Source organism: Pseudorasbora parva, chromosome 6, assembly GCF_024679245.1.
Source record: "Pseudorasbora parva isolate DD20220531a chromosome 6, ASM2467924v1, whole genome shotgun sequence".
NCBI lineage: Eukaryota > Metazoa > Chordata > Actinopteri > Cypriniformes > Gobionidae > Pseudorasbora > Pseudorasbora parva.
The window spans coordinates 3,317,957-3,329,982 of record NC_090177.1 but is presented as its reverse complement, the minus strand read 5'-3'; the positions used below and the strand labels follow the sequence as shown (position 1 = coordinate 3,329,982).

General features: G+C 39.7%; 1 protein-coding gene across 1 annotated transcript in view; it reads left to right on the top strand.

The window, feature by feature from the left end:
- The window catches only part of fbxl5 (F-box and leucine-rich repeat protein 5), a 56,434-nt gene extending 45,461 nt beyond the window's left edge, over positions 1–10,973 (top strand). The window contains exons 8-11 of the mRNA XM_067445370.1: positions 637–719; positions 820–1,533; positions 4,820–4,968; positions 10,267–10,973. Of these exons, the coding sequence (XP_067301471.1) occupies positions 637–719; positions 820–1,533; positions 4,820–4,968; positions 10,267–10,343 (1,023 nt within the window). The 3' untranslated portion in view covers positions 10,344–10,973. The remainder of the gene's footprint in view (positions 1–636; positions 720–819; positions 1,534–4,819; positions 4,969–10,266) is intronic.
- Positions 10,974–12,026: the final 1,053 nt, after the last annotated feature.

Sequence of the window (12,026 nt, the reverse complement as noted above, 5' to 3'; positions counted from 1 at the left end):
CTCATAAAGACTTCATTTGTTTCATTATGGGATGAATCAGTGTTTATGAACAAATCTCTTGAGTGAATGATTCAATGACTCGCTCATAAAGACTTCATTTGTTTCATTACTGGATTAATCAGTGTTTATGAACAAATCTCTTGAGTGAATGATTCAATGACTCGCTCATAAAGACTTCATTTGTTTCATTACTGGATGAATCAGTGTTTATGAACAAGTCTCTTGAATGAATGATTCAATGACTCCCTCATAAATACTTGACTTGTTTCATTATGGGATGAATCAGTGTTTTTGAAATAAATCTCTTGAGTGAATGATTCAATGAGTCACTCATAAATACTTCACTTGTTTCATTACTGGATGAATCCGTGTTTTTGAACTAATCACTTGAATGAATGATTTAATGACTCCCTCATAAATACTTCACTTGTTTCATTACTGGATGAATCCGTGTTTTTGAATGAATCTCTTGAGTGAATGATTCAATGACTCGCTCATAAATACTTCACTTGTTTCATTATTGGATGAATCAGTGTTTTTGAACTAATCTCTTGAATGAATGATTTAATGACTCACTCGTAAAGACTACCTTTGGGAACTATACATTTATATAATAATAATAATTTCCCCTTTCAGGTGCGACAGATCCTCAGTTTGTGCCCGAACCTGACTCACCTGAACCTCACACAGACTGACGTCTCTGACTCTGCCTTTTACAGGTTGGCTCTTCTTCTGATTGGTTGGCATATTGGCGTATTGTACTGGCATGTTGATTTTGTGAAGCCCATGTGCAATCATGTTATTCTTGTGTTTTTCCAGCTGGGCAGAGTTGGGGGTGTGTCGTTCTCTGGAGCACCTCGATCTGTCGGGTTGCGACAAAATCACCAACCGCACACTGAAGATTCTGTCGCAGGGATTGGGTGATTTATCGGCGTCCATTTCGGATCGCAGAGCCAAGCTGCTGAAAGCCCCGCCCTCTCCCATTAAACTACAGGACGAGCACTCCCTTCCACTAATAGGACGCAGCTGCCAGGATCTCATATTCAAGCGAAGACCTGGTGGGCGGGGCTCAGGCTGTGGCCCCGCCCATGTTTGGGTTCTTGATCCGGCGAAACTAGCCGACATTGAGGACGCGGCCGATTGGAGCAGACGAGGGGGCGTGTCCACACAGGAAAGTGGGCGTGGCAGCATCTTCGAGCCGCCGGGAGGCGGCGGCTTGTGCTGCTGTAAGAGGAGTAAGAGGCGGAGCTTCAGGACTGGTATTAGCTCCTCCCACTGGCAGTACAGCTCTATGGGGGACGCCCTCTGTGGTCACTCCACCTGCTGCACCTCCGATGTATCGCTCTGGACTGTGAGAGAGGCGCACTGTGACCTCCAGGCCACAGGGGGCAGTGTTGATTTTCGGACTAAGTGCTCAATTGAGGGCGAATCTTGCCCCGAGCGTCACAACAGGACTGACCAATCAGGAGCCTGTCGTACACTCAGGTTCCTCAGCCTTTCCGGATGCTATCAGATCACGGATCTCGGCCTGAGGTACAATTTCAGCAGTCAGTTCAAATATTAGGGATGCCACAATTCTCAGTATAATATTGAACCGTTTGGTACGGCATTCACAGTTCAATACGCGCTGGTGAATTGCGTTTTGCATTTATTTACTTATTTCTACTTCTCTACCAGAGTGTCCGCGGGGTTTTAAAAAGTATTAAAAAGTGATAAATCAAAATTGTCAAATTTAAGGCCATTAAAAGTGTTAAATGTGGTCTCGGAGGTATTATTTTTTTCCAAATTACGTTTTTTTTTCCAGACTATCAGGTGTCCTATTCTGATTGAAATTCTATCTGCGTTTGCGTTAGTTCGTTTAATATGGGCTTAGCATATCTGGGCACATAATCAAAGATCTTTCGTCTCCGTCTCAACGTATGTTTGATGCTGACGTCATATTCAGTGGTCGTTCGGCATCATCTCAGAACAGCGCGCTCAACAGAAGTGGCTGGCTTACGTTTTATTTTAGACTTGCTTCAAGGCATAACTTCAACGACTGTCCTCATAAGAGCAATCTTAAATGATTTATATAAAGTCTAAAATGAACAAAAAGAGTTGTGAGAGAATGAGGCGCGATCCATTGACAGTGTATAAACAGTGAGATCCGCGTGTCTGTCTGCTCTTAAAGGGACAGCAGCCAATAAAGATTCCTGTCAGTAAAGTTAAAGAACAAAGGGAACAGAGAAAATGACTCGCTGCTCTTGATTAAATAACTTTTGTAGCTTTAATAAGGATTAACTATTTAATTTATAGTTTATGCAGTGCTGTTAAGACAGTTAAGACAGCAAGAGCTGGAGTAAACATTACATTTATTATGGGTTTATGTTAGCATTGTTTTAAGTTTACTTAAATTAAAAACTGTTATATTTTTGAAGCCTAATAATATTTGTAAAAAAAACAAAAAAAACAATCAGTAGCTGTATTAATATCAGTAATACTGGCCTTCATTCATAAAAGATGCCATTTAAACAAGTATTTCAAATATACTGTCTTTATGTTGTTTCTACATTAATTTGATTAACTGTGAAATCATTATATTAAAAAATATATTAAAAACGTACACAAACATTTCTTTTTTATTGCGATTAATCACAGAAAAAATGTGTGATTAATCTAGTTAAAGTTTTTAATTGATTGACAGCACTAGTTTTTAGTATTTTGTTAAACTCAACAACTTATCACAGTTATAACTTATAACAGATTTCCTCCTGGTGTCGATTCTAAATCTATTCTTTTTTGTATGTTATATATGTCAAAATCTGTGTAAATAATAGAAAGGTCGCTGATTAACACTTGCAATTCAGTGTCGTGATGGTTTTAAAAAATATTCTGAAGGTAGTAAAAAAGGTATTAAAAAGTAGTAAATTTAACTTAAGGGTTGCTGTATATACCCTGTCTACGCGCTGATATATGAGCAAATATCCAAACGTGCACTAAAGTTAGGCGGTGTTTAGCTGCGCTTGAAATGCTGGTGTCAGAGAGTTACACTCACAACACTATAGTTATTCACAATCACCAAAGGTCATTATTTGCAAGAGTTTTAAAGCCTTGCCAGTTAAACATTTCATTGGTGTGCTTATGCACTGTTTTACATGAGTGCACACTAAAAGCCTGTCAAACACGCGATTAATGGACTTCCTGCGCTAATACTGTCAAACACACACAAGGTTAACATATATAAACACAGTCGGTTATGTCTAAAGTGAAAGTAAAATCGTGTGTGTATGTATATGAGATGCCAGCAGGTCTTAACCCTTGTATGGTGTTCGGGTCTGTTGGACCCATTTTCATTTTTTATCGAAAGAAAAATGATACAAATAATTGTTTTTTCAAACTGAGACTCATTGGCCTTGGCTCATTTTCTGTGAATATATATCAGAACACATTTTCAATGAACACACACTGTACACCCCCCCTACACATTTATATTACACACAGGATGTTCGGGTCCACTGGACCCGGGGCGAATAAAAGTGTGGGAATTGTAGGTCCTGTTTACCTTTTCTCTGTCCTTCTCCTGTCAGGGCTGCTGTTAGTGTGTGTGTGTTCATTAGGGCTGCACGTTTTCAAGTTTTTCATTAACCGTTAACCGAGGCCCTTAGCGGTTAATACTCGGTTAACCATAGTGTGCGTCAGGGTTATTATTTTTAGCTTATTAATTTGACGACCACCATCTCCGTAGTGAACGCGCCTATAGAGAGAAATGCACATCATGGATTACATAATCAGAGAGTAGCCTATTTATTTTCGTTTTAAATTGTTAAAAGACATTTCAAGTTTCTTAAGATCTATTTCATGTCTGCGAGGCGTACGCTGAGTTTCGTTAAATTAGGATGAGATGCGGTCCAGTGTGTTGCGTGCGTGTGTGTTACAATTGTGTGTATGTGTGCGCGTGTGTGTGTGTGTGTGAGAGAGAGATTGTGTGTAAGTGTGAGAGAGTAGCTACAAGAGTGAGTTTTGTTTCTACCCTTGCCGTTCCCACATGAGGTTGCAATTCTTAAATGTGATCTAACAAAGGTAAAGAGAAAATATTAACCATATATGCTGTTTATATTGCTTGTAATTGGGATGAAGTAAACATCTGTTGAGTATTTTAACATAACATTTTAGTTTAAGTTGAATTAAAAACTCAAAAATGCAGCGGGTCCACCAGACCCACGAACACTGGCTGAGTAACAGAAATATGAACACCACACAAGGGTTAAAGTGACAGTAGCGCAGTCTATAGTGAACACTTGTCCTTAAAGGGACAATTCACCTCTAAAATTATGTTAATAAAACAACAAAAGACAAAGAGAAAATCACTCACTGCTCTTAAATAAAGTAATAATACAGTAGGTTTTAATCAATGTATATTGAAGACTGTGTAGTTTTAATTTTATCCTACATTTATTCATTAAATTTCATACTTAAATGCTGCTGTACATCTCTGAGCTGCCATTGTAAATCTTTATATATATATTTATTTTATATTATACAATACACTAGGAATGTGCACTAGTTTTTTTTTAGGTAAAGGTCTTTGTCTTTTAAGTAAAATAAAAAAAGAAATAAATACATTGGAATAAAAACATTTTCTCCTTAACCTCTTTCTGTTCCTGTCGCCTAAGGATAAAATAGCAAAAAACCGAACCGAAAGCCGTGGTTAAAAACCGCGGTGTGTATTAAACTTTATTGTTGCATCCCTAGCAAATACCAATCCGAGTTTTACAAAATGCGATATCTCAGTGAATTATTGCCATTGGAGCGTTGTGCTAATAGTGTGTGTTTGTTGCAGGTGTCTGTCTCAGCGAGGAGGACTTCCTGTACTGGAGCATCTCAATCTGTCCGGCTGTCTGCTCATCACGGGGGCGGGGCTTCAGGAGCTGGTGTCCGCTTGCCCCGCCCTCAACATCGAACACTTTTACTACTGCGATAACATTAACGGTAATCGCACAACATACAGTGCTCAGCTGGGAATTATGATATATACATGATAGAGCCCGACCGATAAAGGATTTTTAAGGCAGATACCGATACAAATATTTGGTGATTTAAAAATCCGATATTTCAATATATGGCTAATGTACATTAAAAAAAAATTAAAAAACAGAAAAGCGTAAAAAAATTTTTTTTGTTATTTGTTGTTATTCATGATCTCTCAGCTCTCTAAAATATGATAATGCAATTAAAAATAAACTTGTTTGTTTTATTGTCACAACATAAGAGGAACATGAAAATATATTAAAGTACTTCTGATAAATAAAATGTATAAATATACAAACTTAAGATTTAAAGGTGGGGTGAAACACTCAGTTTCAGTCAATCTCATGTCAATCTTGAGTACCTATAGAGTAGTATTGCATCCTTCATATCTCCGAAAAGTCTTTAGTTTTATTATATTTATAAAAGAAATATAGGCTGTACCGAGTCTTTCTGGAAAAAAACGAGCGCCTGGAGGCGTATCGAGTGGGCGGAGCTAAAGAATGACGAGGCGTATCGTGTGGGCGGAGCTAAAGAATGACGAGGCGTATCGTGTGGGCGGAGCTTAAGAATGACGAGAGCGCAAAGCGGTGACGTCCTCAAGCGTGGAGAAACTCATGGCTATCTCAGCTAATAGAGATATGATCCAGAATCAGATCCGGAGGCTGAAATAAACTGAACAGGAGAAGCAGCAGCAGCAGGACGTCCGTCTCTGTGGTATGGACTGTATTTAGTGGCCTGTCAACATTTGTGTGTCTTTACTCGCAGTTTATGAGGACATGATTCGGTTTATGGACTATTGTATGCGACTAAACCTTAGCAGTAGCAAGCAAAACGGTTTTGCACGTCAGACTAGTGTAACGTTATACAGAGAACAGCAATGGAGTCCGCTAGCGCATTTGAATGACGAAGCACGCGATCGTGTCGTTTACTGATGTTTACTCATGCGACGATAGCCGACAGCACAGACATCTGAAGCAGTTTAACTCACCGGCTGCTTCCAAAGCAGGACCGAACCTTTATCGCTGGGACCGCTCCGTCAAAAACACACTTCTTTGGTATGATTTGGTGAAGTCCTGACAGCATTGACCGTGGAGATCCACTTTTGAGACGCGACTGAAGCGATGTTGTGAAGCTTCCCTTCATTTCTGCGTTCAAATCGGTTCAAATGCAGCGCTGCCTTCCCAGAATGCTGTGCTGAAGCGTTGAAGTCGCTCGACGTCACCCATAGGAATAAAGTGGAGCGCAGCGGGAGTGTATGGGCGTGCATTTCCTCTCTCGCTCTAGTCACGCGCGCGCGCACCCTACCGGGAGAAGAGCCCGTACGGCCCATACAAGGACCTTCCGCTCTATTAACGTCAAGCCGACCCATACTCGAAAAAAACTCTCCGAAACTTGTGAGAAACCGGAAGGAGTATTTTTGACACAGAAATACTCCATCAAACGTCCAACATTAGTTTTTGAAACTTTGTCTATGTTTAGGATGGAAATCCAAGTCTTTAACAGCGTAAAAAGCTCAGTATGCATGAAACAGCATTTCACCGCCCCTTTAATGTCCTTTGGACGAAAACACAATAACAAAAACAAATATTAATTACAATGTCAACTTGCTTATCCCTTTACCCAAAACATACTCTTTTAATTCTCTCCATCAAGTTACAACAAACCGTTTTCAATCATCATTTGCTGCCTGCCTTCTGAAATCTACTACTAGTGATGCAGTAAATCATTGTGATTAATGCTGTGTCTGAAGTCAGCAATATATATAATATAATATTATATAATATATATATTTTATCTTTAGTTGTTTTAGTATATCATTATATTAAAAAAAGTGAAAATTAACTATTTTAATATATATTTAATTATCTTTCAGCTAACATTTATTTTATCTCAGAAAACAAAAAAATTATTAGTTTTGTTTTTATCTTTCTATAATACAGTTTTTTTTAAATACATTTTTATTTTATCTTTAGTTGTTTTAGTAGTTTTTTTATGGTGTTAAATATATCATCCCTGCATCGAGAACCTTGTGAAAGTTCATTGTGAATGTATTTTAGCTTAGAAGTTTGGGACTCCTTGTGTGATATGAATGTGTGCTATAATATGAGAGCGACTGAGAAATGACTGTAATACCCACAATTCCTCATATGAAGCCCAAACCCAAGTTTTGACGGCACTGGTAAGTAAAGGGTGTGTGTACTTATGTGGAGATGTAAAATAGCTCAAACAGTAAACTAATTGCTTAAAGCAGATTGCTTTAGTGTGTTTCAGACTAGGGATGCACTGACATATCGGCCGCTCAAAATTAAAGTTCACTCTAACAAAGGAATTGTGAGAGAAATATATTAATGTTGTACTGTAGAATATAGCCACGTCTCAATAATAATAATATAGAGGTCCTTCTAAAAAAAATTAGCATATTGTGATAAAGTTCATTATTTTCCATAATGTAATGATAAAAATTAAACTTTCATATATTTTAGATTCATTGCACACCAACTGAAATATTTCAGGTCTTTTGTTGTTTTAATACTGATGATTTTGGCACACAGCTCATGAAAACCCTAAATTCCTGTCTCAAAAAATGAGCATATCATGAAAAGGTTCTCTAAACGAGCTATTAACCTAATCATCTGAATCAACTAATTAACTCTAAACACCTGCAAAAGATTCCTGAGGCTTTTAAAAACTCCCAGCCTGGTTCATTACTCAAAACCGCAATCATGGGTAAGACTGCCGACCTGACTGCTGTCCAGAAGGCCATCATTGACACCCTCAAGCGAGAGGGGAAGACACAGAAAGACATTTCTGAACGAATAGGCTGTTCCCAGAGTGCTGTATCAAGGCACCTCAGTGGGAAGTCTGTGGGAAGGAAAAAGTGACGCTGCACAACGAGAAGAGGTGAGCGGACCCTGAGGAAGATTGTGGAGAAGGACCGATTCCAGACCTTGGGGGACCTGCGGAAGCAGTGGACTGAGTCTGGAGGAGAAACATCCAGAGCCGCCGTGCACAGGCGTGTGCAGGAAATGGGCTACAGGTGCCGCATTCCCCAGGTCAAGACACTTTTGGGCTACAGAGAAGCAGCACTGGACTGTTGCTCAGCGGTCCAAAGTACTTTTTTCGGATGAAAGCAAATTTTGCATGTCATTCAGAAATCAAGGTGCCAGAGTCTGGAGGAGAAGGAAATGCCAAAATGCCTGAAGTCCAGTGTCAAGTCCCCACAGTCAGTGATGGTCTGGGGTGCCATGTCAGCTGCTGGTGTTGGTCCACTGTGTTTTATCAAGGGCAGGGTCAATGCAGCTCGCTATCAGGAGATTTTGGAGCATTTCATGCTTCCATCTGCTGAAAAGCTTTATGGAGATGAAGATTTGGTTTTTCAGCACGACCTGGCACCTGCTCACAGTGCCAAAACCACTGGTCAATGGTTTACTGACCATGGTATTACTGTGCTCAACTCTCCTGACCTGAACCCCATAGAGAATCTGTGGGATATTGTGAAGAGAAAGTTGAGAGACGCGAGACCCAACACTCTGGATGAGCTTAAGGCCGCTATCGAAGCATCCTGGGCCTCCAGAACACCTCAGCAGTGCCACAGGCTGATCGCCTCCATGCCACGCCGCACTGAAGCAGTCATTTCTGCTAAAGGATTCCCCACCAAGTATTGAGTGCAGAACTGAACATAATTATTTGAAGGTTGACTTTTTTTTTGTATTAAAAACACTTTTCTTTTACTTGTCGGATGAAATATGCTAATTTTTTGAGGTTGGATTTTTGGGTTTTCATGAGCTGTGTGCCAAAATCATCAGTATTAAAACAATAAAAGACCTGAAATATTTCAGTTGGTGTGCAATGAATCTAAAATATATGAAAGTTTAATTTTTATCATTACATTATGGAAAATAATGAACTTTATCACAATATGCTAATTTTTTGAGAAGGACCTGTATACAGTGAAGAATATGCAGCATGGGCCCTTTTTAAGCTGAGTTATGTGCGTTCATCTTTGGTCTGTCATCGCTCGTCAATGTCATAATATTTGAGAAAACCAATCAGATCAAAGTAGGCGGGGTTTATGTTCACACAGCAGCTGCAGTGTAGCTAAACTTAACTAGGGCTGTCCTCGACTAAGTATTTAGACATTCAAATCAGAATTATTGAATCTCTCTATGGTCGACTGATAGTCGAATCATCTGTGTGTGTGAGTGGGTCAGGAGGGGCACGACAGTTGTCAGCAGAAGGGTAAAACTATTTTATTTTCCTTTACACACTGCACACAGCAACAACTTTTAATAAAGCGACCAAAACTGCCTGCCAACTGACAGACGAACTGACAATGGCTTTCTTATTTAGGTTTAAATAAAAGGTAATGTGGTGGATAAACATTAATAAACCGTTTTCTCATAACATGTTAAAGCCGCGATCGAAATACAGAACATCACGCAAATATATAAAAGAACATTTTGATAAATAAACCTAAAAAAATACCTGCCTAGAGAGGAAAAGAACACTTTGAGTGCGTTTATATGCACGATCTGAAGCCGATTGTGCCTAAAGCGGGTGAAGGACGCGAAGCTCAGCCCCGCGCCTCAGGATCTCACTCACACCGCCACCTGACGCACACATTATATACATGCGAGCTCAATCGCTGACAGAAGAGCTGCACGATGAGTGTATCTTGTAGCACAGGGTTAAATCAGTATGTACATTGACGATTTGAGGGAAATATAATATAAATTTAATATAAAACCTTGAAAAAGCACTCTTCCTGAGTGTCCGGGGACAGGCGCTGAATGCTGAATGCTGCCGCCGGTGTGTGTACACTCATTGAACGTGTTCAAATTTAAAGGCGCGGTGCAAAGCAACAGTAGTGACAGCTGTTGCCGTCTTTTCTGTGAACATTTATGAGCTAATTTCGGCATTTTCTCTCAGGCGGAGAATAAACAAGGTCAGGAAGTGTGAGAACCAATCAAGTAGTCAGAAATTCACATCGACCAATCAGATGTGGTTTTCGGCTGTAGATTCCCCGGTAAACTTCCGCGGTTGGCCCGTATTTGGATTAGAACGCAAAGTATGAATAATTGTTTGTTAAAATTGGTATCGGCCTGTATCGGTGCATCCCTAACTGCGACCCATCAGTTGAACACTGCTCTAGAACAGTTGTAGATTTACTCTTTATGTTTCTCCGTTTTGTATTAAATCTGTAAACTGCAAATGAATAATTTCTGTGTTTTGACCTTGAATCCCTCTGTGGTTCTGCAGGTCCTCACGCGGACACGGCCAGTGGATGTCAGAATCTGCAGTGTGGCTTCAGGGCTTGCTGTCGGTCCGGAGAATGAAGCTCTTTCCTCCGTATTTATCCCTCTGTGTCTCCCTCTCATCCCTTATTCACATGCACTTTAATCTGGAAATTGCTTCAAGATGCTCTTCGGCACAATTTGGTTTCACTAAAATCAAATGAAGTGAAATTCGGCTTTTGTAAACCAGTCCCACTTGTTGGCAGTTTCTGAGAGGTGTTGTGAAGGAACTAAATGATGTATATTTGTAAATAATGCACAGGATGTCTGTTCAGACGCTCTTTAATTGGAAAGCTTCGAGTGCTTTAAGATGTTGCTTCAACATCGTGTGGGTTATTTAGTTTGAGTTTGTCTCCATCTCTCGTCTAAAGCTCCATCCTGGACCATTATTTCGGGTCTGATGTTTTACTCACCTGCGCAAATAGGAAAAAAATACTCTGGGTTCACAAGCTCGTTGAGTTGTGATTCGTCAAATATTGCGGATGGGTAAATATCTCTAGCCTTATTGAAAGAGGTGACATCTGGAAACCACATCAAAACGCTTTGGTTGGTTCAAAGGGTTTGTGAACCGTAATAAGTCATGGGAATATTACATTTTCCAAACATTAGATGCTGCATGATCTGTTTCTTTTGCGTTCAGTAGATGACCATTAAAAGCACCTTGAGATAACATTTGCCTGTGTTGACGTCTTTATTGAGCATGTGGTGAGCCAGGGGTCGTCAAACTCCAAAAAATTGCAAAAAAACACTAAAATATATCTGCCAGTAGCCATTACCGGGGCCAAGAAGACAGTAAGAGATGCCAACATGGCTGGGAGTGTCAGATTAACTGCAACAATGAGCCATTAAAGACCTTTTGAGTCTGTCAAATTATATACACAGTCAATAATAATGATTTAATGGTTCGCTTTTGGCCAGTAAGTGGCACAGTTATGACATTTATGTGGTTTGGTCGGAGTAAGGGAATAATGACACATGGAAAGTTTGGTGTCAATAATATGTCAAAGCATTGATACAGCCTCAAGAGTCATTTCGGCGTTATGCCTCAGCGCTATATTCGCCTACCGACACAAAATCCATAACTTTTTTTCGGCACGGTATGAAGATGATACGATTCGATTTTGGTGAAAATCGGACAAACGGTCTAGGACAAGTTCGAAAAAGTAGGTTTTGAACAAATAACAAAATGGAGGACAGGAAGGTTTTGCCAAATATGGCAACATCGGTATCTATGTTCTCAGTATAAGCAAAGGAATGTATTATGACCAGTTTCATTACAACAGGCCAATTTAATCAAAAGTTATTAGCATTTTTGTCAAATTTTGTTATAACTTTTGACCACAAGGTGGCGCTGCCCCAAATCTTTTGAGTACCTTCAGGTCATGGTGCCGAAGACGCATACCAAGTTTTGTAATGATATGCTAATGCATTTGTAAAATATAGTTTTTTTTGACCAAATTCAAAATGGCTGATGTCCAAAATGGCTGATATGTCAAAATTGGATATCTAATGACTCCGTGTGATTTTTGGTCAACGCATTCAGAAGTTACAAGCAAAAATGGCCCATTTTTGTATCTCCGGACCACTAGGTGGCACTGTGTTAAAACGCTGCAGATAGCCTCAGGTCATGGTTGGCATAACACACCAAATTTGGTCAGAATGAGATAAAGCGTTGCGGAGATACAGCCTCACGTTAATATTTGCAGGCACTACGTCAAGTTTGTT